The sequence below is a fragment of the Rhinolophus hipposideros genome, assembly GCF_964194185.1.
Source record: "Rhinolophus hipposideros genome assembly, chromosome: 10".
In the NCBI taxonomy this organism is placed as follows: domain Eukaryota; kingdom Metazoa; phylum Chordata; class Mammalia; order Chiroptera; family Rhinolophidae; genus Rhinolophus; species Rhinolophus hipposideros.
Window position 1 is genome coordinate 50,798,232 of NC_138056.1, and position 25,151 is coordinate 50,823,382.

Sequence of the window (25,151 nt, forward strand, 5' to 3'; positions counted from 1 at the left end):
GTTGTCTCTAAGTTCCAACTCTGCTGCTCTGTTCTAAGTTAGTCATGATTCTCAGTATTATCATCTCTAAAATGGGGATGATGACATCTACCTTTCTCAACCAGGGATTCTCATCTGAACCACAGAACACATAAAATTATTTGAGTAACTATTTCTCTATCCCCGAAGGGTAATAGAGAACTAGAAACATTCTAGGTGCATTTGTTACATAAAACGGGTCCTGAAAAGTTCATGTAAAAGGGAACCTGTCACTCTGGGGTTTAAGTCAGGCCCGAATGGGTAGGTATAGAGGGGATCATAACATAAGATAAATGTTGTAGTCAATAATTTTCCTTAACACTTGACATCATTTTCATATTCTAAGCAATCACCTCCTTACAAATTTACCCTTCTACTGAGAAGAGATTAGGATTATGCTAGACAGCAACATAATATGACATGATAAAAAGACCAGGAGCTCTGAAGTCAGAGGAATTTGGGTTCAATAACCATTTACCCATTTCTATCCTATTCCACACATTCAGTCTTCAGTGTTATCCAGGCTGCAATTAAATCAAAAGCTGGGAAATATTTTTTTCCCTAGAGAGTATGTAAAAGGAAGGACAAACCAACACCTGCAATCAATCAACCATCAATGACTTTTTAGTGAGCCAGACCCTATGGTCTATCCAGGGGACACAGGGATGAACCCTCAGGCATTATCTCTGCCCTAAAGGAGCCCAGACTAGTGGGGAAATACGTATACTGGTAATCACAGTAATAGTACTGAGTGATAAGTAGAAACAGATGAGTACAACAGAGCGCCGTAGAAGTAGGGAAGAGACTAAACTCTTGCTCAGGTTTCAGTTGAGTCTTGAAGCAAAAATATAAGTCCACTGGGTGGAGAAGAAAAAGAAAGGGAAGAATGACATCCATTCTATGCAAAAGAGACAATAGGTACAAAAGTTTGGAGAGGTACAAACACATGGCAGGAGGAGGGATGAGTAATCTTGAGAAGTGGGAACAACAAAATGTTTCAAAAAAAAATTACACTGCACAACAATGTCAATGTACTTAACACCAGAACTGGTTAAAACAGTAAATTTTATTTATGTTTATTTTACCACAATTTAAAAAAAAGGGGGGAGGACGTCAAGGGAAACAAAGCCAGAAAATCCCAGAAAGCAAGCCACAGAAGAGGGAGCTCTATGAAGTTAGAAAAAGCTATCCTAAATCTTGACTCATTCTAAAAATTCAGAAAACTAATTTCACATTAAAAAGGGCAACAAAAAAGTGTCAAAGTTAAATCTCAAAGTTATTTTAAGCAGAAACAAGAATAAGGCAAACTAACTTCCCTACAGACAATGGGAAGGTGCTACAAAGATGTGTCCACAAAACAAAAAAGAAAGGAAGTGATACAGCTGGAGGGTATACTGTCAAATCAAGAAGGGCTGGGAGTTTGGCTGGGGAGTTTTTAGGAAACGAGCTGCAAAAGTAGAAGGATGACTTAATTTGTCAGTGCCGTTATGAGCTCCTAAAAAAGGACCCTCGCGTGTATTGGACACTGTAGCTCAACACCTTTCATCATACCTGATACATAGTAACCACTCATTCACTCAATGAACTCTTGTTGAAACAATGAATGAAACGTTTAAGGATCAGTTCCTTCTGGATGGTCTAAGTCCTGCTACTCTACAAGTAGAAGAATTAAGGGTGGTCTGTGGCTCTAAGGATGCTGCTGATCAACTAGCATCAATCGGGGGCTTGTCAGACATGCAGATTGCCTCACCTCCACTGCCAGACTCACTGCGGACAGGCTACATTTTAATGAGATTCCCCAGGTGATTTGTACGCACATAAGTCTCAGGAGCACTACACAAGGAATGACTTAGGATCAACCTCTACTTTAGCGACGTCTACAAGGAGACACACGGGGAATCACTGAGTGCTCTGCCCGCGGCTCGGCCCACCGGTCCTTAACTCCAACGGAAGGAGGTACTGCCCGCCACCAATGGAAGAGTTCTGCCCCTAGGAGGCTTGGGACCCACGCCTGCTTTGACTGGGTCTTAAGAATTTCTACAGACTCCTCTTCCATCCCGCGAGCTTTGAGTACAACCAACTTGTCCCTGGGAACGTGTGTGTGAGCGTGTGTGTGCGTGTGTGTGTGTGTGTGTGTGTGTGTAACAGGAACTGGGAGGGGCTCTGCCACTAATTGGCTCTCTGTCCTCGACCCCTCCAGAAGCTAAGTCCACATCTGTAAAACGAGGATATTAATGTCACCCGAATCAAATAAGATAACGGCTATTTCCGTAAATGGTAAAGCGCTATTTGTTTTTCCCAATAGTTAAAAAAAGTATCAAGACTGCACGTATGAATCACAATAACAAGAATAGGGACAAATGAACACGCCCACTAACGTGTAGTCCCAGAGAGCCTAGCCAAGTAATGGGCGCTCAACCCAAGTGTGTTCCAGCAAAGCGCCTGACGTGCATTTAATCTTCCGCTGCCGGGATCGGTCCCAGGACCGTTCCTTCCCGAGCTTACCTGAACCACCTTAGTGAATTCCTCGTACACCCGCTTCTTAAGGTGCGCCGCCATGGCTGCCCGCGGGCCTTCTCAGCCTCCGTACTCGACGAGGAAGGCGGGGGAGTGACGGGAAAGGGGCGGGGGTGAAGGAACCCGGAAAACTAGCTCAGGCCGGAGGAAGCGGCCACGGTCCCACAAGGCAGTGGGACTCCGAGAAAGAGCGGCCACTTCCGGCTGCTCGACTGCCCCGCCGCGGTACGGCTGGATCTGGCCGCCTACGCCTCGAGAGCCGGTGGAACGGAAACGAGAGCGTAGCGGAGGGGGCGGGGCCTCGGGAGGAGGAGGCGGGACTCAAAGAGTGGGCGAGCCAATGGGAGCTTTCGGAGGCTTGGTGGTGGTCTCAGGGTTCGAGAGACTGGCGCGGAACGGAGCGGAGGGTGGGACGATGTACGAGGTAAAGGGCGGGGGCGGGGTTGAGCCAGTGCTACAGGTAAAACCCGGAGCTGCGTAACTAGCTTGACTCGGGAGGTAACGGGAAGAGGCCGAGCTGCCGTTCTCATCATCCTTTGCTGTGTATAGTGCTTGCTGCTCGTAGCTTGCCTGAGCTTTCGTTTTGGCCAATCAGTGCTCCACCCCTACTCTGTCCTGCGGTGTTTTTTCCTGCTCCCTCACTCCAGTTCAAAAGCTACCCATCCTTTATGGAATAAACCCCTCCTCTAATAGCTGAGGTAGACAGTGGAAAGAATCCCCAGGCCAGGGGTCAAACAACGACGCTCCATGCTAAAGCTGGCACTTAATAAACAAGTAGCCTCAACTACAAATGGGCAGATAACACCTAACCTGACAAGTGGAGCGGCAATGGAATGAGACAATGCATAAACAGTTTGCAGACTGTAGAGTGTGGTTCATGTTGTAGTGTTAAATCCAAGCTCAATTTTACATCCTACATTACACTTTAGCTGTTCATTGTTTCATCTTTCAAAAGAGTTAATGTGGGATGCTGAGAAAAAAGCAGCAGGTTGTAGTCGGTACAGAAGACCCAAAAATGCATTAAAAGATGGTCTTTGCTGTAGTCTAACTGGGGAGAGACACCCAAGCTGATAATTAGTGGGCAGCCAAAGTGTGCTGGAGAAGAGGAATGTGGTTTAAACAGACCTAACTTCTTCAGGATGTCTCAGGGAAGTTTTACGAAGGGAAGGATTTTTAATCTGGCTTCAAAATACAGGCATATCTCAGAGGTACTGCAGGTGTGGTTCCAAACCACTGCAATAAAGTGAATATTGCAATAAAGCGAGTTACATGAAGTTTGGGTTTCCCAGTACATATATAAAAGTTATGTTTATACTATACTGTAGTCTATTAAGTGTGCAGTAGCATTATGTCTTTAAAAACAATGTGCATACCTTAGTTAATAAATACATTATTGGTAAAAAATGCTAACCATCATCGGAGCCTTTAGGTGAGTCAATCTTTTTGCTGCTGAGGGTCTTCAATTTGTAAAAATGCAATAAAGTGAAGCACTTTATTGTGAAAGGAGGTATGCCTGTTGTAAATTTTCTCAGACCACAGAGATTACTGTACATTATATTACATTATATATGGTACATTATAGTACATTATATAAATGTACTGAGTGAAATGAAAAGCACTTAGCGAACAGTGCCTTCAATAAATATTAACAGCCATTATTATTATTAATATTATTATTACCATGTTCTATCAAATCTAAGCTGCCAGCAATTGTAAAACAAACCATTATTTTGTATAACACATTAAGAAAAAAATTCTGAAATTAAAAATAATGGTTTCTTATTGCTTAGGCTTGTTATACAGAGGGTGCCAAAGAAATGTATACACATTTTAAGAAAGGAAAAAACTGTATTAAAATTGTAATACAATGAATGATGCTGGCATTCATTTGATTAACGCCATCTTTTAAGCGAACGTCATACTACATATTGCTACCGTAATTCAATTCAACTTCAAAAAGTAATACATAAATAACATCTCTTAAAATGTGTACATTTTTTGGCACCCCCCAAAAAAGGGTTCTTTTAAACTTATTTAGATGGAAATTTCTATCCTATGTCATACTGCTGTGTTTCTGTGCTTCCTGTGCACATAAAAACTGTTAATGCAAGTTACAAGGTTACCTTTTTGAAATACAGTAAATGTATCTCATACACAGAGCTCAACTGGAAGTAATGATAACGTGGATTGCTATGACCCAAAGTACACATGAAAACCTGGCCAGCAACAATCTTAAAATATGTCCTGGTTTCAGAGATGTTAAATGTGCAGCTAAGCATTAATGACACAAAGTTTATCATTGTTATTATTAGTAATAGATATGAGGCTGTAGGAGGAAGTTTGATGCACTCGGAAAAACCAAAGGAAATTCAGTTTTTATTGAGAGTAAAGTGCATACAGGGAGCATACAGCTGAGGCCAGACTGGTATAGAAATTAAAGTAGTCCACATTCTTTAATTTTTTTTGTCACATTTGTGGTATTTTGTTAAGATTTCTCATAATTAAATCACATTCTTTAATTTTGAAATGAAAAACTGTCTTTATTGAATCGATGACATTTTCCTTGGACCTTCATTATTGCATATGAGAATACAATGAGGTGCCCCAGTGAATACCTTGGACTTCAAATAGAGTCTTCCTTGTCTCTATTGTATAACAACAACTCAATTTCCCCTTGGACATTAGGGTCAGTCATTCAGACTGGAAGTGTATCCCCTTCTCTGCCTGTTGGCTCAGAAAGAAGAGCCCCAAATGAGCAGGGGCAGTCTCATTGCATGTTCCAATATAATAGAACAATGACTGTATTCTTTAATGGAACTGTTCCTCCCTTGGGGACTAAGTACTCCTAACTCACTGAACCCAAGAATTCATAAATGAGTTATTAGGTGTAAAAGTGTCAAGAAGCACTCCTACCTCCACCCCCTCGTTTCCAGGCCCATGTATTCTAACTGGGAGAAACTACTGTGTATTAGCAGTTGGTATAAGGCATATCAGAAACCTGTAAGGCAGCACCCCAAACTCACAATGTGTTGTCTCTCGGCTAGCACCATAACTGAATCTGCAAAAGGTCATGGCACTGTTTTCATTACAGTAACTACATCTGAGTGATGGGGTACCTTGGAAGACCAACGAGTTTCTTTGCTAAAGTTTTTCTACCATAAAATAAGCTCCTTAGTCAGAAGCAATGTATGATATACTATGAAAATGAATAAGGTATCCATGAATGGTAGGGCTGGCAGAAACATTGCAGTTAGGTGTATTAGTTAGGGTTCTCCTGGAAAACAGAACCAGTTGGACATGCATAGAGATATTAGGCTACTCTAACAGAATATCATAGACTGAGGGGCTTATAAACAACAGAAACATTTCTCACAGTCCTAGAGGCGAGGAAGTCCAAGATCAAGGTGCATGCAGATTCGGTGTCTGGTGAGAGCTCATTTCTTGGTTCATAGATAGCTGTCTTCTCACATGACCTCACGTAGGAGAAGAGGCAAGGGAGCTCTCTGGAGTCTCTTATAAGGACACCAATCCCATTCATGAGGGCTCTTCTCTTATGACCTAATCACCTCCCAAAGGCCCCACCTCCTAATACCATCACATTGATGTTTAGGGTTTCAACACAGGAATTGGTGGGGGTGGGGGCAGACACAAACATTCAGTCTATAGCAGAAGGAACGTCAAATCTGTATCTATTCCTGTGAGGTTACATCACTACTCCCTCCCTGATGGAAAGGATCTGGCATGTAGTAGAATGATTGCAAAAATGGCCCCAGTTCTCCCCCTCTCTGTATGTATACCCCTTTAAATGTAGCTTTGAAGCTGCTTCTCTAAAGAGATGGAATCTATATCCTCACCCTTTGAATTGGGCTGGCCTTGTGCATGGCCAGTAGAACGTAGCAAAAGTGACAATGTGCTAGGTTTGAGCCTGGGCCTCAAGGTTCATCCACATACCAATTCCCCCAGCTTTTTGCTTGATTTTGGAACCCTACCATTGCCATGAGAATAAGTCCCACCTACTCTGCTGGAGTGTGAGTGACCGCATGGAACAAAGCCAAGTTGATCCGGTTAAGGCCGTCTTAGACCAGCCCTACCCTAGCTGATCCACCATCTGACTACAGATTCATGAGTGATCCCAAGACCAGAAGAACTGCCCAATCTGTAGGCTTATGAGAAATAATTAATTGTTGTAGTCTTAAGGCATTGAGGTTGGGGGTCAGGGGGTTGTCATGTGGTCAGACAGTCCCTAAATTGCCAAGTCGACTTGCCACACTTCCATAGATTCAGCTGGTAAGGAGACAACAAGCCCACATTTATTTAGACAATTTATTATTCACAGCATAGCAGGTGGCATGAACTTTGTATTGGTTCTCCGTGTCCCCCTAGATCCATGGAGGTGATGTAGGTGAATGCCATGCACACGATAGATCTCTAACACTGTGAAGAATACTCAGCTTAGGGAACTCTCAATCTTAAAAGATGAATGTTAGCAAACCTGTACTCGGTTAGGAAACAAGTCTGCCTTACAACCCAGGGAGAGATGCTTTTTATTACCCTAAAATGTCTTCAGGATTGGAGAGTTATACTTTATTACCCTATAATGTAAGTAAATCTGCTCCCGACCCCTAAGCACCATTGCAAACAAAGCTGTCAGTTTCATTTGCTTAGAAACACCAACATTTCTTCCCACAATTTGTTACAGAGCAGTATAGCTAACTAATTTGTAGTGCAATCAACCTACCACCAAGAAGTGTCTAGCCATGCCCCTTCCCCCCACCAAAATATACCATTTGGACATCTGCTGTTGGACATCCATCAATTGCCTGATCATCTATGGTGAGAGGAAGTCTATACTGTAGAACCTATGCATAGTCTCCATTTCTGCCATTGTGGCTTTTCATTACTCCATTGAGCAAGCATTGAGGAGCTAGGGAAAGAAGTTGAATGATATCCACATGTTGGATCATTGTGTCGTTTGTTTGTTTGTTTATTTATTTATTTATTTATTTATTTATTTATTTATTGAGCCTCTTCTAGAATAGATACCCTTTGAAGGGCATTCATAACAAACACAAATATTATCCCTATTCCAAGAGGTCCATCCACATACCAACTCCCCAGACCTTCTTTCACTTTTGTACTTTCCAAGTCTGACCAACCAGGAAGGGACTTGGACATGCAGTACCTAGGGATCAGACTTCCAGGACACTGAGCACAGCAGAAAGGGGAAGAGAATGGAGAGGGAAGGGGTGGGAGAGGGTGAGGAAAATAAGTAGATAATTTTTTTTTGAAATCTAGGAAAACAATGTAGACCTGAAAACCTGGCACAGTACTATGAATGAAGGTATCTCTATGAGGGCAATATCAAAGGTTTTACTCTTTTTTTGTGTTTTTCCTATGGATTATAATGACAGTTATACTTAGCATTCAATCTTGTTTTCCCCCTCTGACTGTAATTTTCTTTAGTTTATCCCAACAGATCTGAAAAGTCTCATTACCCCTACAAATGAACATATAGTATTTTAAACATTATTGTGTCTGTTTTATTATTGTTCTGTCTTTTCTATTAAAAAACAGGAAGGGGGGAGGTGGTATTATTGGGTAGGCAAACAAGAGTGTCCACTTAATTTATATACTTCTATATCTTTCTGGACATTTTTCCCCCATAACCATGTAAGCCCTTCACCTTAAATCCTTTTTGACATTAATATTTAATTAAATTGCATAGACTTAAATGAGCATTCTCTCCAATAATTTTAAGCCATCTGTAAATATTACTTTAATTGCTATATAACATTGCATTATACCGTGTTTCCCCGAAAATAAGACCTAGCCGGACCATCAGCTCTAATGCGTCTTTTGGAGCAAAGATTAATGTAAGACCTAGTCTGATATTATATAAGACCCAGTATTATATATATTATATATTATATACATTATATATATTATTTATATTATATTATACCAGGTCTTATATAATATCAGACGGGATCTTACATTAATTTTTGCTCCAAAAGACGAGCTGATGATCCGGCTAGGTCTTATTTTCGGGGAAACACAGTATAGATGTATTAGGTTGGTGCAAAAGTAATTGTGGTTTAAAAAGTTAAAAATCATTGTAAAAACCGCAATTACTTTTGCACTAACCTAATAGTATAACTAACCTGACTTATTTCCAATTGATTTGCTATTGTAAGTTAAGTGAGATAAAAATAGTATGTTATCTAATTTGCATTACGGACAGGGAGTCAGAGGGGGATATTGAATTTGCCTTTGTTTAATAAAATAGTTTGGTAAATTGCTTAGGAAGAGAATCAGGTCCTAAGGGATGCAGGCTAGAGCCAAAGCAATAAAAAATGATAGCTAGACTGGAACTTGGTCTTCTCCTGGCAAATGACAAGAACACAAGAAGGCTGGTAGAAACTTGGCATGCCTCTAATGCAGGGGTGACAAAACTGCGGCCCACGGGCCAACTGCGGCCTGCAATCCATTGTTAATTGGCCCACAGCAAATTCCAAAAATATATTTAGTTTACTTAAATAAACCAGGTGAGGCAATACGTACTTCACCTTGAGTGAGTGGCCCGGCTGTTTGTGTATTTTATCCCATATGGCCCTTGGTGAAAAACGTTGAAAAAAGTTTGGACACCCCTGCTCTAGATGATCCCTATGCTGAATGAATCCAACAAAAGCAGAGAACCAGAGCCAACCCCGAGAAGACAGCCCCTCCGGGGATGTGCGGAAATCTTGGGGAGAACATTGATCTTTCCAAAATTCATGAAATTGAAATTTTAAGCAATCCTGTGTCAATCTTAAGAAGCAGGGTGTCTCCTCACAATCTAGTCTCATACTGATCATACCAACCAAAAGGTATGAACTTCTTTTTCAGGTTTTCGATAAATGATGTTGAATTGCTTCATCATAAAATGTTCAAGGAGACATTCAGGAGTTTTCCACTTTAAATTGTCAGCCATATTAAATACCAAGAAAGGAAAACATGGAACAAACTTTGAAAATAAGAAAAAATATGCAACTTACGGAATCATAACGCTTGTTGAAAATGACTTTGTTCTGAGCAATTTTATGTTTAAATGTGAAACTCCCTGACTCAGTCTTAATTCCTTAAACTTTGACAGTTAAACTTGACTTTCAGTCCTGGGGAAACCAGGACTACTGGGAAGGGAGTCGTCTAACCCAGATCTGGACTTGTAGAAGGATGAATGTCTGTATGTATATATCCTTCTTAGAGTTACATATGTCTTAGGTTGAGAAGCAGAACCTGACAGGGTCTTCTTGTGCAAGTGGTTTATTGTGGATGTGCTTTCAAGGGAAGGGGAGTGAGGCAAATGGGGTAGAGCAGAGGAAAAATGCTAAGCAAGAATGTGGTGTCAGATGAAGATTGACTTCAGCCTGATCCCACAAAGAGCTCTGGAACAGGAGCTGCTCCAGAGTTGGTTCTTCCTTGAGGTAAGGGGTCAGTCTTCTGTACTTCCACACGAGCCAGATGGAAATTCTTTCCTAGAACAGGTCTCAAGATTAGAGTGTATCATAATCACTTGGAGAGCTTGTTAAAACTGACTGCCAGGCCAACCCCCAGGATTTCTGATTCAGTAGATGGGGGCGGGGGCGGAGGGTCGGAGAATCTGTATTTCTAACAAGTTTCCAGGTGTTGCTGATGCTGCTTGTCCAGGGACCATATTTTGCAAACCACTGCTCTAGAGCAGAGGACAGCTGTGAGGCTTTAGCAGCCAACACTCACGGCATCTGGGAAAGGAGATCTGAGCGTCATCTACTACAGGTACTACCTTGGCGTCTTCCTCCTAAGGCACATACCAGGGCGAATGGATTGGCCCACAAGCTGAGGCTGGGTAGACTCCGTTTTTTAGATGAGACTTTCTAGATTCATGGTATCCTGTTAATTTCCTGTTGACATCCAACCAAAGCATTTTTGGAACATTCCAATTCATCTCAGCCTTGCCACTGGACTTCAAGGGAAGGGTCTGACAGGTATTAATACGTGAGGCTTTAAAGAGGGAGCAGTCACACCTCACTAGGCAAGTACAGCGGAGTCGGTTGCAATGAGTAGAAAGTCCTCAAGGGGGAGACAAATATTTGGGGGCAAGCTTCACAGACCACCGTGGAAGTTGTTTGATGTTTGTTTTTGAAATTAAAGGAAGACGGCTTTTGAAGGCAACTTTAATTTCATAAGCCCCACCAGAGTAAACCCTGCCCCTGAGGATCACCACCATTTGAAGAGGAACGTGTAGAAGTATTCACAGGCCACTGGCCTAGGCAGGAACGTCTTCTTGGAGCAGTAGTCATAGGCTACCTGGTACCCTTGGGCCTCAATGTCCATCCGCACGGAGTCCAGGAGGTCCCTGACGACCGGGGCCGCCTTCCAAGGCCCGAATTTGACGACCAACCTCTTGTCCGCCTCCAGGACGCGCAGGGATTCCGCACAGCCCGCGGCATCCTCCTCCGTGCGCACGGCGCACACGAGGACGCTGGAGCAGCGCGCCGCCACGGCCTCCGCGCGCGCCAGGCGCACCATGAGCTCCAGGTTCTCGCTGTAACCGGGCACCCGCAGCAAGAACTGCTTCCGAGCCACCTGCTCACCAAAGATCTGCGGCGTGTCCTCCAGGAGCTTGACCAAAGGTTTGATTTCGTAGAACTGAGCCTCGCGGTACACCTCGGGGATGTGCTGCGTGGGCAGCTGGCCGCAGCGCAGGTAGTCCAGGATGGGTCCGAAATAAGTGCCGGGGCGATCAATGAAGAAGCGGCCTTTCGCATCCGTGAAGATCTTGGCTGAGAGGGAGAACATTTCTGCCAGCTTGGAGCCCGGCAGTTTTCTCAGGGTGCCTAGGGTGGTCGTGTAGAACTCGCCTCCCACGTTCAGCTCCACGACGGGAGAGACCTGGAGGCACAAGAAGCAGGGAACCAATAGCTCTACCTCCAGGGAGCTCATGACTTTCTTTCATTCAAATAACCCCGCACAGAATTTAGGAGAGCCATGAGTGGCTTCAGCTATGGAAAGGCTCATGGTACCGAAGGGTACGATGTATATAGCTCCAGGGAATGGGCATTTTAAGGAAGAAAAAGATTTCAATTTGATATAAGAATACGTATTCAAGCATTTTAACTTTCTCATTTAGGTCACAGCGTATTAGTAGTAGGCTGCTGCGGAAGCAAGTTCCAGTGACAATACTTCTAAAGCCTGTGGCCGTTGGCAAGGTTTTTCACTCCTTTCACCTCAGTCTCCTCGTTTATAAAACGGGGATATGGAGCTGTTGTGAAGTCAGGCGTTCCCAACGTGGGTGCTCAGATCTAAGATATAGTAGAAAAGGAGGAGGGCAGACCATTTTCACCCTTTCTCAAAGGCTAAAGAAATCACACATGCATTCATTCAGGAAGCGTTTTCGGAGTACATTTTTGTGCCCACTTCCTCTGCTGAGAGTTGGGGATAAAAATTCTTATTTCCTATAGATCAGAAGTTCTGATTAGCAGTTGGAATGACTTTGATGAACAAATGGAATTTGTTTGATGGATGTTTTGTCAAAATACAGGCTTATGGAGATTAAATAACAGAAATATCCTTGGTGGTGAAAAGGCCAGTTACAGCAGGTACAGTGGAGGTAAAACTGCCTCCTAAACTGTAAAGGGTGGCATAAATGTTGAGTTAGGGTAAGCGGTTCAACAGAATTTTTAGAGGCCTCTTCTCTATGCGCAACCTTGGGCTGAGCACTATGGATGTGGGTGAGACCCACGTGGTGCCTGCCTGGAGATGCCCACAGCCCCATGTGGAGAGGAACGTGGAAACAGGCTGCATTTGAGGAATACTAAGTGCTGTCACACAGGCCTAGCAAAAATACCAGAAGACAGTATAGCAATTATTACACGTAAGGTGATATACCACTTGTGTTCTGACAAACCAGCTTCCTGAACGTCTTACATTATTTAAAATTCACTCACTCATTCAATAATATGGATGTGCCTGCTTTGTGCCAGGTACCGGGGACACAATGAGGAACAAGCAGGACACAGTCCCTCTCTCACAGTCTAGTGACGATGCAAAGCCCTATCAATTCTCATAGCTATCCCATAAAGAATGCATTAAGTCTCCAGGTTGCAGATCAAGCAACTAAGGCTTAAGGAGGTGAAATAAATTGCCTAGGATCAATCAACTATTAAGTGATTATGTCAGAATTTGAACTCAGGTCCCTATTTACCCTGAAGCTTGTGCTTTTAGTCATTGTATAAATTAGTATTCAGCCTTCAAATATATCCACTCTTCATTCCCTTAGTTGCTTATTCATTCAACAAAATGTAGGGAGGACCCATTCCATTCAAGCCTCCTAAGTAGATGAATACAACAGTCCTTACCCTGAAGGAGCTCACAGGGGAGAAAAGGAACCAGATGGCTTAAATGCATGAGCCAAGAAGGAAGACTCAAAGGTAGGAGGTGTCGGCTTTTTGTGGATATGTGTTGGAGATTATCAGGGAAGGTTTCCTAGGGCATGTGATGGCTGCTGCTGCAGAAAAGATCTGTGTGGTGTTAGAGGGAAGGCTGGATTTGTAAGAAATCAGTGACCTGAGAACTTTACCACAAGTCACTGCAGAGCCAGGGCCAGGGCCAGGGCTCCGAAATGTCCTTCCACCTCATTTAGGGGTGACCTCATTTTCAACTTGTCTGTGATCTCTACCTCTGAGATTAAAGTACTGGAATTAAGAGAACCAAAGACAGCCACACTCCTGGGGAGAACTGAGTTGCTATGGCAACAGCTCCTACCAGGGGATAATTCTGCCGGCTGGAGGGGAGAAGGGAAAGGAGAGGATGCACTCTGACAGCAGCCATGCGATACAGCACGAGAAAAATAAGCCCAGAATCTGTGACTCCCTCTTTCTCCCATAAACCTCAAGTCCCCTGGGGAAGGCGCTTCGGTTAACACTGAGGTCCCTCCGTACAGCTGATAGTTAAATGCAAATTTGCAGATGTTGACCCTTAAATGAATCCATGTGCTCTCATCACTCCTGTACTGCTGTAAGCTCAGAGGTGCTCTTAATGCCCCCACATTACAAGCCAGGGAAGGTCAGAAAAAAGGGTCACACAGCTAGTAAGTGCTGAAGTCTGAGCTGGGACAAAACCCATGTCAGTCTGACTCCTGTACAGCATGGGTACCCTATCCCCACTACTCCAGCATCCAGTCCCACTGCTGCCAATAATTAGCTATGTGCCTGGGGCAGCTCACTTCCTTCTCTGGGCCTAAGCTTAGTCATCTATAAAATAGGGAGGCAAAATAGACGAAGAGAACTCAGTCTCTCCAGTTCTGAAAGTCTAATGAATACAGCCACTTCAATGCTGTTTCTGAAGCTCGTTGCCAGATGCTTCACAAAATAGCTTCCTGCCCTAACATTCTCAGCCCCATTTTCTTGTTTATCAAATAAGACCTGGGCTCTGTTTCCAAGCTTTTCATTCTGTCTGTCTTTCCATCCTTTTTTCCCAAAACTCCCAATCTCTTTGGAAATCCCAGACTTCCTACCTCATCCATAAGTACTGCAGCATGTTTCTAGCAGATAAAGAATTCTTTTCTACCCCTCTTCCAGACCACCTGCTCTTTCTTCCTTGTGGCATCTCTTCCTCACCTTTTCTACCAGTCACGCTGCTGAAGCCTTCATTCCGGTGGGAAAGCCTGTCTCAGGCCCTGTGTACATGGGCTGGGGACACATGGGCTTTAGGAGCCCCTGCTGGGTGCCAGGCCCGTGCTGGCCGTGAGGACACAGGGATGAATCAAACACGCTCAGCTCTCACCCAGTTCTAGTCTAAAGGATCCCTACACATCTGCAAACCCCCTGCCAAACATTCATACATTTCCTTAGGTCACCCTTAGTGGAGTCAATGGAGGGACATCTCCATTCATATGTCCCTCAAGATTTCCTCCTACTCCACAACCCTGACCTTTTCCATTGTTTCCTATCTCAGTTTTCTGAGCCAGAATCCCAGGCTTGGCTATAATCTTACATTCTGCTTCCATGCTAAACAACCCCCGACACACTCACACAATCAGTCACCAAGTCTAAATGCCCGATTCAGGTAGTTCCATGACACCTTGCCCCCCCCTCAAATGCCCTCCCCCAATCCAATTTATACTCTGAAACCAGAGTAGTTTTTCTGAAGTACAAATCTGATCTGTCACCCCCTGCATTAAACACTTCAGTGACCCTGTATTCCCTTCCAGATAAACTCTAGACTCCTTAACAAGGTGTACAGACCCTTTGCAACCCTTGCAATCAACTACCGGAATAGCTTGCTGCTCCCCCACCCCCACCCATCCACAGCAGGCTGGGGCCACTGGCAGCCCAGGCTTGCTTCACTTAGCCCACTCATCCTTCAACCTAATTCCTCCAGGAATCTTTCTAGATGGGTTGTCTCTTTGTGATCCCAGGGGGCCTTGTACTTCCACTGTCGCGGTAGTTACCTATCTTGTAATTTTCTTTGCATCTGGATCCCCCATTAGGCTGTGTGGTGCCTAAGGAAGAACTATCCCTGATTCATCTTTATGTCACCAGTACCTACTGCAGGGCCCAGCAGTAGGTACTGGTGATGCTCAGTAAATGTCTATTGAATTGAATGGAGTTTACTTGGCAGCACCGATTCACAGAAGCACCTGGTATTCTGACAAAGGTCAATCTTGCCCTACCTGGTGTCAGGCACCATGCTGGCTCCCTCTCCTGCTGGGTAATTCATTCGGACATTTATTGAGCACCTAGGCAGCCCTGCCCCTGAACAGGTGACTTTGTCAATAGTGAAAACAATGATGTTATCATCGCCCTAAGGGAAAGAACCACAGTTTCCCTACTGCTGGATCAGCTTTCCTTTTCTACAAGTCTTCCGGATGGCACCTAGCCCAAGACAGATCAGAATGCTCTGCTCCTAGAGCACACTGGGCCTTTTCCTGATCCTCCCCCAAACTTCCCTCACCCAAGCCCTGGGAGGGGGCAAGCCAGCAGGCTGACTCAGGACCCAGCCAGAGGGCTGCAGAGGCTGGAGAGGGTGGGGGTTTGAGGGGTGAGGGAAGGATACCCTGGCAGCCTTAGGTTGGGTCTGCGTCTACCCCGGGCAGGAGGGATGGGAGCAGGGAAGGGAGAGAGACAGCGGAAGAGCGGTCAACTAGGACAAACCAGGGAACCGAGAGGACACACACAGAGCAGCTAAACAAAGACCAAGAAAAGAAGGAGAGAAACCAAGGCAGCCAAGCAAGCAAGAAGGCAAAGACGAGAGGCTGGACAGAGCCTGAGTGGGAACTGAGACCGTGGCGCGGAAGGAACAGCCGGGAGAAAAAAAGAAGGCGGGAGGGAAGAAGGCGCCCCAGAAGCGGGAGCGGGGACGGGGGCGACTGACGGGGACTCAGACCCGAAGGGAGGGAGGGACAGAGTGAAAGAAGGGAGAGGCAGCAGGACAGGCTCCCGCCGGACCGGGCTGTGCACTCACCGTTGGCGGGCCCGCGGGGGCCGCCTGCCGCAGGGGGAGAGGCCTCGAGGGCAGGTTCATCATCCTGGCCTTGCAGGCAGCTGGCACTGCGCAGCCGGGCCCGCCACGGGCGAGACACTTGCGGGTGGCGGAAGTACACCTGCTCCCCGCCCTGGGGTGGGGGAAGCTGGTCCCAGGGTGTGGTTAGAACCGAGGAGTGGCGTGGGCTGGCCTGGCCACGCCGCCTGGCTCGGGGGAGACCCTAGTCTAGCCTCTTCCTCTCTCTCACCCGGGGTCCCCGACAGCCAAATGGGGGAGGCAGAAGCAACTGACATTGAAAGCAGGAGACTCTATTCACCAGTCCTAGGGAGTGAAGGATCACCAACATCTGTTTTACAGATGAGAAAAGTGGGGCTCCAGGAGTTGGGGTGGCCAGTGTGGGCTATTTACCCACCTCAGATCAGCTGCTAAACGTGCAGTGTGACCAGTGATGAAAAGAGCTAAGATACATCTTCTGTGGTTATTTTGCTTGTTAAAACTGTGAAAATTACTAAAGGAAACCTCAACTAGAATTGGAGTTGGGAGGGCCTGTACTGGGAGTTCTCAGGCTTTACTACTCATTCATTTATTTATTTTTAAGATTTTATTGGGGAAGGGGAACAGGATTTTATTGGGGAACAGTGTGTATTTCCAGGACTTTTTTCCAAGTCAAGTTGTTGTCCTTTCAGTCTTAGTTGTGGAGGGCACAGCTCAGCTCCAGGTCCAGTTGCCATTGCTAGTTGCAGGGGGCACAGCCCACAATCCCTTGCCAGAATCGACTGGCAACCTTGTGGTTGAGAGCCCACTGGCCCATCTGGGAATCGAACCGGCAGCCTTAGGAGTTACGAGCATGGAGCTCCAACCGCCTGAGCCAAGGGGCTGGCCCAGGCTTTACTACTCATGATCATTTACCTCCAAACAGGGAGAAGGGATACCTTGGCTCTCCAACAGGAAGATTTTCTACTTTATTACCACAGTGGGTGAAGGAAGATTTTCTCCTTGCATGGAAACAGCTCAGCCAGTGAAAAGCTACTATACTTAAAACTCCCAGTTTCCTCCAATGGACTCTCTTTTTGGAACACCCCTCCCAACTCCCCCTTTGCTCTGCAACAGAAAGGTCCTCTCCTTTGTTTTTTCAACTTGCCTATGGTTTTGCCATAACTTGCCTGTCCTACATTGCCGTTCTTTGCTGTTCCCAAATAAACCCGGTTTTTTTTCTGCTGATAAAATAACTGACTTTTTAAAAAAATCTATATCAATAACATATAACCCTAAAAGAGGGGAAGCATAACTCCCTACTCTTAAAATATGGCTTGTGAATAATGGCTTTCTTCCAAAGAGGACAGTATGATAAGGCAGCAAAAGAAGAGTAACTTTACAATGGAGAAACTGACAAACATTACTTCAGCCAGATGTCAAAGTCAATATCAAGAGTCATAAATCATGACTTTTTTTTAAAATAAATTTTATTGGGGAATATTGGGAAACAGTGTGTTTCTCCAGAGCCCATAAGCTCCAAGTCATTGTCCTTCAATCTAGCTGTGGAGGGCGCAGCTCAGCTCCAAATCCAGTGGCCAGTTTCAATCTTAGTGGCAGGGGGCGCAGCCCACCATCCCATGTGGGAATTGAACCGGCAACCTTGTTGAGAGCACGCGCTCTAACCAACTGAGCCATCCAGCCGCTCCTCTGGAAGCTCAGTGGCAGCTCCTTGTCTTCAATCTAGTTGTGGAGGGTACAGCCCACCAGCCCATGTAGGAATTGAACCGGCAACCCTGTTGTTCAGAGCTCGCGCTCTAACCAACTGAACAATCCGGCCGCCCGGCACTTTACTTCTTTGATCTTTCTTCTAAAAACTCATAACACCAGTCTAGTCATGAGAAAAACATCAAACATATTCCAATAGAAGGACATCCTACAATATACCTGACCAGTAATTCTCAAAACTGTGAAGGTCATCATCAACAAGAAAAATCTGAGAAACTGTCATAGCCAAGAGCAGCCGAAGGAGACATGCAAACAACTCAACATAATGTAAGTTGGTATCCTGGAACAGAAAATAGACATTAGATAAAAACTAAAAAATGTGAATAAGCTGTTGACTTTAGTTAATAATGGTTCATTAATTGTAACAAAATATACCGTACTAATGTGATAGCTTAATAGGGGAAACTGAGTGTAAGATATACAGGAATTCTCTGTACTATCTTCTCAATTTCTCTGTAATCTAAAACAATTCCTAAGAAAAGCCTAAAAATTTTGACTCAGTAACAATACAATTGCTGTGGGAAACAGTATGGAGTTTCCTCAAAAAATTAAAAATAGAACTATCATATAATTCAGCAATTCCACTTCTGGGTATATAACCAAAAGAATGAAAAGTAGGATCTCAAAGACAATTGGCACACCCATTTTCATAGCAGCATTATTCACAATAGCCAAGAGATGGAAGAAACCCAAATGTCCATCAGTGTATGAATGGATAAACAAAATGTGGTATATATGTACAATGAAATGTTATTCAGCCTTAAAAAGTTGGGAATCCTGTTCCATGCTACAGTATGGATGAAACCTTGAAGACATTATGTTAAAATAAGCCAGTAACAAAAAGACAAATACTGTATGATTCCACTTATATGAGATATCTAAAGTAATCAAATGAATAGAAGGTAGAATGGTGGTTATCAGGGGCTGGGGGAAGGGAAGAAAGGGAAATTTTTAAATGGGTATAGAATTTCAGTTTTGTAAGATGAAAAAGTTCTGGAGATCTGTTACATAGTCATGTGAATACACTTAACACTACTGAACTGTACACTTAAGAATGGTTAAGATGTAAATTTAATGTTATGTGTTTTTTAGCACAAAAAAGAAGGAAAAAATGACTTTTGGTTATAAACTAATAAACTAATGGTGAAAAACTTGGAAAAAATAATAACAATAATAACCAACCAGTATCTGGCGAAGAAAGATAAAGCTTTAGAGAGACACAACTGGGAATGGGACCCGGGAACCTGCCATTTACCAGCTATGTGACCATCCGTTACTTCCCCTCTCTGAGCTCTAGGTGCATCTTTTGAAAAATACATGGGAGTACTGAGTTTGCTGGGTTGTCGTGAGAATTAAATTAAGTGAAACAATCTATCGTGTTTCCCAAACTTCCCTGATGCTAAGACTCCACGTGCTTGTTAGACACCGTTCTGGAACCCGACCTCCAGAGTACTGAAACCAAATTACCAAGGAAGGGCCTGGAAACGTGTGTATTTAACAAGTATCTTGTCATCTTGGAAATTTGGGAAACACTAGAATGATGCATTTATAAGGCTTTCTTAGAGTGGGGCTCCGTGAATATCAGTGCCCATTCCTTCAGACTCTATGGCATCACCCATCCAGAATCACCCCCTCCAGCCAAAGGTACCTTTCCAATCTCTTCTTCCCCCTCCTCCCCACATGGGTTGTCACTTCATTTATTCAATCAAGAGTTACTGATACCGACCTTGGCTAGGGGTTGGGTGCTGGGGACACAGGTGCCTGAGACATGTCTCTGTCCTAAAGATATGGGCACAATTAACTTTAATGAAAAGTAAATGAGTGTATGAAAATATGTTAGGCTTTTGTTTCCAGCAATATGGAAGGCGAGATATCCTCTTTCTATGAAACATCTCGAAATATTGAATGTGTATATATGTATGAGCTGACAAGGAAGTCAAGGAAATGCTCTGAGGTGCTCTGACACCTATCAGTAATTGAGCACTGACTCTATCCACTTCCCTGGGGTTACCTCCACCTCTGAGTGTCCTAGAACTTTTATTTTAAGAAGAGAGAGTAGGAGACAAAGTCTGGACCATTCTGGACAGAATAGGATGTCAGATCAGAGACGATAAAAGGATAATCTTTTTTAAAAAAATGCATCAAACAAAGGTGAATGCTGTGGAAGCTTACCTGTCTCGTTCCTTGGTTCTGGGTGGAGAAAAGTCTCCCCTGAAAATGTTTGGCTATATACTAGAGCTCAAATAGATCTGGAGGCCAAATATTCACTTTTTTCATCAAAAACAGCAACAACAATCAGAAATTTAATTTAAAATGGACCAGAATTGGTAGTGCCCTCAGATGACTGACAAAGAAAATGAAAACCCTTCCTGGAGGGAGTGCACAATCAAACCAAGTCTCAAAGAGTCCACACAGATAACAGTCCAAGAAATGCAAGCTCATAGTCTAAAGTCACAAACCACAAAAGGAAACACAGTACCATGAGCAAGAGTCAATGGGTCTATAAGAACCTCAAAGATTACTGGATAGAGAATAGAATAGTATATAAGTGTTTAATGTGCTTAAATACAAGGGTGTATTTCAAACATGAGTGAAGAAGATATGATCAAAAATGAGGAGGCAGATTTGAAAAAAAGCCAAATAGAACTTCTAGAAATGAAAAATTACTTAAACTTAGTAGGGTTGAGGACATGCAATCAAAGGAGAAATATTGCACTATTTTTCATCCATTATTTTGGCAAATATTGAGAAGAAGAACAATATGACAGCGGTGGTAAGGATGCAGGAAAACAGCCCCTCAAACTTAGCTGAGTGAGATGTGAACCTCTGTGATTTTTCTGAGAAAGTAATATGGAAGTATCTAGCAAAATAAAAAAAAAATGCAAATTACCATTTGACCCAATATTTCCACTTTTGAGAATTTATCCAATAGAAATAAAAGCACTATTCTGAAAGTACATATGAGCAAATATGTTTATCACTGTTTTGTTTGTGGAGGCAACAATTAGAAACATAGAGGTATGGTTGACTAAACCATGATTCGTCCATGCGTTGGAATACTATGCAACTATTCAAAAGCATGAGGTAGATCCTATATCTATTCATGCATCCACGATTTATTAAGTGATTAAAAATAAATATCAGAGCAGTGTGTATACAGTGGGAATACATTTGTGTAAAAACACAAGCACAACAAACTTCCTATATAAATTTACATCTATTTATGTTAGCATATTATCAGAAAGGAACGTGTAGAATGACACATACTGCGTGTTACCATTGGTTATTCAGTAGTGAGAGGGTAGAAATGGAGAGGGGAGACTACTGATTTTTTTCCTAATATATCTTTAAATATTATATCACTAGTTTCAGTGAACATGAACAAGTATAAAAGAGGAAACCAAAAAGCAACACCATAAGGCAACAGAAGGCATTCCAGGAGAAAGTCAGGTTTTTAATTTGGGAGACCTGGGAAGTCTTCATGGAAGAAGTGGCATGGAAGCTGGGTCTTCAAGGAGGGAGAGGTTTGTTAAGAGCCTGCAGGGGATTCTTCCCAACATTGGGGTCAGCTGTGCCAAGTTGAGGAGGGAAATGGAAGCAAAATGATCATGTGCTGAGCACTTGCATTGAACACAGATACTTGTACCAATCCTTCCAAGTAGTTATAAGGGAAACGAAGCTCAAAGAAGTTAAGGGAATGGCTAAAAGGCTACACAGTTGGTAACGGGCAGAGCCAAGCTTGGACTCCGTGTATTTCTCACTTCAAAATTCTCTGTCTGTGACTATGAAGAATTGTTTTGTGTCTGGGTGCTATGGTTGACATGTTTGTGTCCCTCCAAAATTCCTATGTTGAACCCTAATGCCCAGTGTGATCGTATTAGGAGGTGGGGCCTTTGGGAGGTCATGAGGATGGAGCCCTCCTGACTGGGATGAGTGCTCTTATGAAAGAGACCCCAGAGAGCTCCCTAGCTCCTTTGTCTCGCCATATGAGGACACAGCAAGAAGATGGCCGTCTATGAACCAGGAAGTGGGCTCTCACCAGACATCAAATCGATAACACCAGCACCATGATCTTAGACTTCCAACCTCAGAGTTGTGAAAAAGAACTGTTTGCTGTTTAGCAGCCACCCAGTTTATAGTATTTTTGTTATAGCAGCTCAAAGGGACTAAGACACTGGACAAAGTATGTACCTTGAACATTATGACTCTGCAAATGAGACTGAGTGATGGGGAGGCATTAGGGTTCTCCTCAAGGCAGGCTTCCCTGCCTGCTGTGCCTAGGTTGGGGAGCCGCCCACAGGCTCTGTGTAGCCTTTGTTCCCACTTCTCCTTGCATAGCTGACTCCCCGCAGTGGGCTGATCAGCTGCATGAGGCAGATTGATTCCAGGGAGGCTGCGTTCTGAAGGGCCATCACCCCAGAATGGAGGGACAGTGGACAATACCAAGCAGCCTGGGCGTTTAGCCCCATTTCCTATTTCTCCCCATCCTCAGCTGCCCTGACATACAACCTGCACTCGCATACTGTCCTGCCTATGTTTATGCTGTTCCTTCAGTTCAGAATACCTTTCCCTACCATCTCATTGTCTCTGGAAAACTCCTACATACGTAGCTTTCAAGGCCCAACTCAAATGGTCCTCCTCTTCTTTTTACATCTATCAGGACATTTGACCCTCACCATTCAAAATAGGAATTGTCATCTCCACTAGGAGGACCCCGAGGTGCCCAGAAATGAAGTGGCTCTTTCAGAGTCCTTCAGCACCAGGAAACAAGAGGCCAGGATTCTAGTTCTGGCTCTGCCATTTGAGGGTCATCTTGGGCAAGTCCCTGCCCTTCTCCAGGCTTCTGTTTTCCACCTATAACACGGTGGGGGTTGGGATGTTTTCTGAGATGGTCTCTGCAATCCTGTCTTGCTTGATGCTATGGCAACAAAAGAATTCAAACAGCTCCGTGGTGTTGCCTATGACAGGATCTTGTTTCCCTTTGGCCTGACTCCAAGAGTGAGCACTGCTTCCCTCGGCCCTCCTCCTACTCACCCCATTCTTTGTTTTTCTTCCTGAGACAAAGCCGCCAGCCCCTCTCCTCTCCAGGCAGCTGGGCTTTGGGCCAGCCAGCCAAGTGGCAGCTGGGACTCAGATAAAAGGACCCTCAGAGGGCTGCCTGTGGCTGAGTGCCCAGCCAAGCCCAGCCCAGGCCTGGCAGCCCTGAGCCCAGCTGTCCTACAAGGCATCCTGCCACCACTCCCACACAAGGCTCCCTTTGTGAGTCCCCCAGCAAGGGAGACCCCCTGCCAGCCCACAAGGACCCTCTTCCCTTCCTTCTGCTCCACACCCACTTGAGAAACATCCAGGTCTTTAGAGAATGGTCCAGGGCTGGCACAGACTGGCCTGACATTTGGGCCTGCACTTTGGAGAGCTTTGTTCCATTTAATCTTCAGAACGACACTGGTAGCAGGTAGTGCTATTCTCCTTTACACAGGGATATCTGAGGGCCTCCTGTGTGTTGATCATGGTGCCAGGCAGTGGGAAACGAGTAGTGAACTGGGGGACAAGAGCTGACATCATGGAGCTCCCAATCAGCGGGGCCACGGACGAATTGAATAGCCACACAAATAAATATCTGGTTACACAACATGATCGGTGCTTGGAGAGGAAAGAGCGAGGACCTGTGAGAACATACAGATAGTTGTAGGCTCATCAGTGGGGGAAAAGGGCAGGGAAGCCTTCCTGGGGTTGAGGTATGAAAGATGAGGAGGAGGGTGAGGTAGAGGGGTACTGTGGGGACAGAGCCAGGAGTGCAGTTTCCAGGCTCTCGGCCTCACATGGAAAGGTGCTGGCTCAGGTAGTAAATGGCCATCAACTGTGATTGGATGGCCATCAGCTGTGGCTAGTTGGCCATCAGCTGTAACCAGTGAGCCATTGGCCACTAATATAACTGCAGTGGCTACGGTAGCAGAAAATGGGGGCTAGCAAGAAGATGGTGGCTGAGCTAGCAAGCGCGGATTGCAATTAGGAGGGCGGATTGCAGTTAGCAAGTGGGGTTGGTTGGCAGAGGAGCGGTTGGCGGGTTGCAGGATTGTGTGGCTCCTGCTTCCTGTGTCTCCACCCCGGCCGCCAGAGAGACTATAGTGGTATGACTCCCCTACTTATGGCTCCGTGGGTGTTCCTTTTTGGCCTCACCATGTCCTGCGTTCTTATGTGGGGAGCGGGACCAGAGACCCCGCAGGCCGCCCTGCATGACAGGTACACAGGGCCCTGAGGTAGAAGGACGGGGCTGAGTTAGAGGAGGAACTGAAAGAAGAAGGTCTGTGACAAGAGAGCAAAGAGGGATGTCTCCTTTTCATCATCTTTGGCTGAGGCAACCTCTGGATGAAAAGGCCACATTATAGATGCCAAAGAACACAAGTGCCTCAGTGAATCAACTTTGTAATCAATCACTGTGTGCCTCTTTCCCTCAAGAAGTCCCCCACTCCACCTCAGGAATTCTTTATTTAGAAGCAAGTCCCTTGAACTCTGGGAGCCTCACATTCTTCACCTCAAACATGGGAATTGTAATTCCCCTACGGAGTTTCCGGGAGGAACCTAGAAAGCAGTATACAGTCAGCGCCAAGTGGGGCAGGCACAGATGCCCACCCCTGGAGACCTTATAGGGAGGAGGCATGGATGGGCTTTCATTTGAAGCACTGCCCCTGCACTGCCCCAGACCCAGCAAGCTCCTCTCTGGAGGGAAGAAGCAGCCAGAGCTTCTGGGTAGAGGTTAGAACTTGCTCAGCTTGGCCTTGACTGCAGGGACACAAACCATGACTGGATGCCAAGTGTTCCCCCCATACCCCGAGTTCATCAGCACATAGGCCTTTTAACCCCAAGGATTCCCAGAGTGGGGAATGGTAATAAAATGTAACCTTTGTTTCACAGGCATTATCTCATTTATTTTCACTGCACCTCTACAAGGAAGATTAAAATCACCCCCATTTTCCAGGTGAAAAAAATGGAAGATGATAAAGGCAATTTTTCTAAAACAGGATTCGTACCCAGGCAATCTGGCTCCGGAGCCTGATGCAGTGGCCATTCCTTGCACTGCAGGCCAGGGCTCAAAGCCAGCACTGCTAGCCTCCTGACTCTGCCCTCTTTTCTCCACATCCTCTTCTAGTCCAAATCTACTGCTAGCATACTGTCAGACCTGGGGCCTGTTTCCTCATATGCAAAATGGGGAGGGGACAGCTGGGCTTAACGATGGTTAAGATTCCTTCCAACATCATCAATCTTGGTTCCTTCTAGTGGAAGTGATGTTAGAATGAGCCCTTTAAAGCTATGAGGTGCAATTTCCACTCTTAGGAGCAGCCTCTAGAGCACAG

General features: G+C 44.8%; 2 protein-coding genes across 2 annotated transcripts in view; both read right to left on the bottom strand.

The window, feature by feature from the left end:
• INTS4 (integrator complex subunit 4) overlaps positions 1 to 2,796 on the bottom strand; it is a 95,438-nt gene extending 92,642 nt beyond the window's left edge. Inside the window, exon 1 of the mRNA XM_081063774.1 lies at positions 2,524 to 2,796. Within this exon, the coding sequence (XP_080919900.1) occupies positions 2,524 to 2,577 (54 nt within the window). The 5' untranslated portion in view covers positions 2,578 to 2,796. The remainder of the gene's footprint in view (positions 1 to 2,523) is intronic.
• Positions 2,797 to 5,006: 2,210 nt separating this feature from the next.
• Positions 5,007 to 16,164, bottom strand: KCTD14 (potassium channel tetramerization domain containing 14). Its single transcript, XM_081063779.1, has 2 exons — positions 16,018 to 16,164; positions 5,007 to 11,445 (listed from the first exon to the last, which is right to left on the bottom strand). Exons 1-2 carry the CDS (start codon positions 16,078 to 16,080, stop codon positions 10,771 to 10,773), a joined length of 738 nt encoding a protein of 245 aa, XP_080919905.1. The 5' UTR covers positions 16,081 to 16,164; the 3' UTR covers positions 5,007 to 10,770.
• Between the last annotated feature and the right edge of the window lie 8,987 nt (positions 16,165 to 25,151).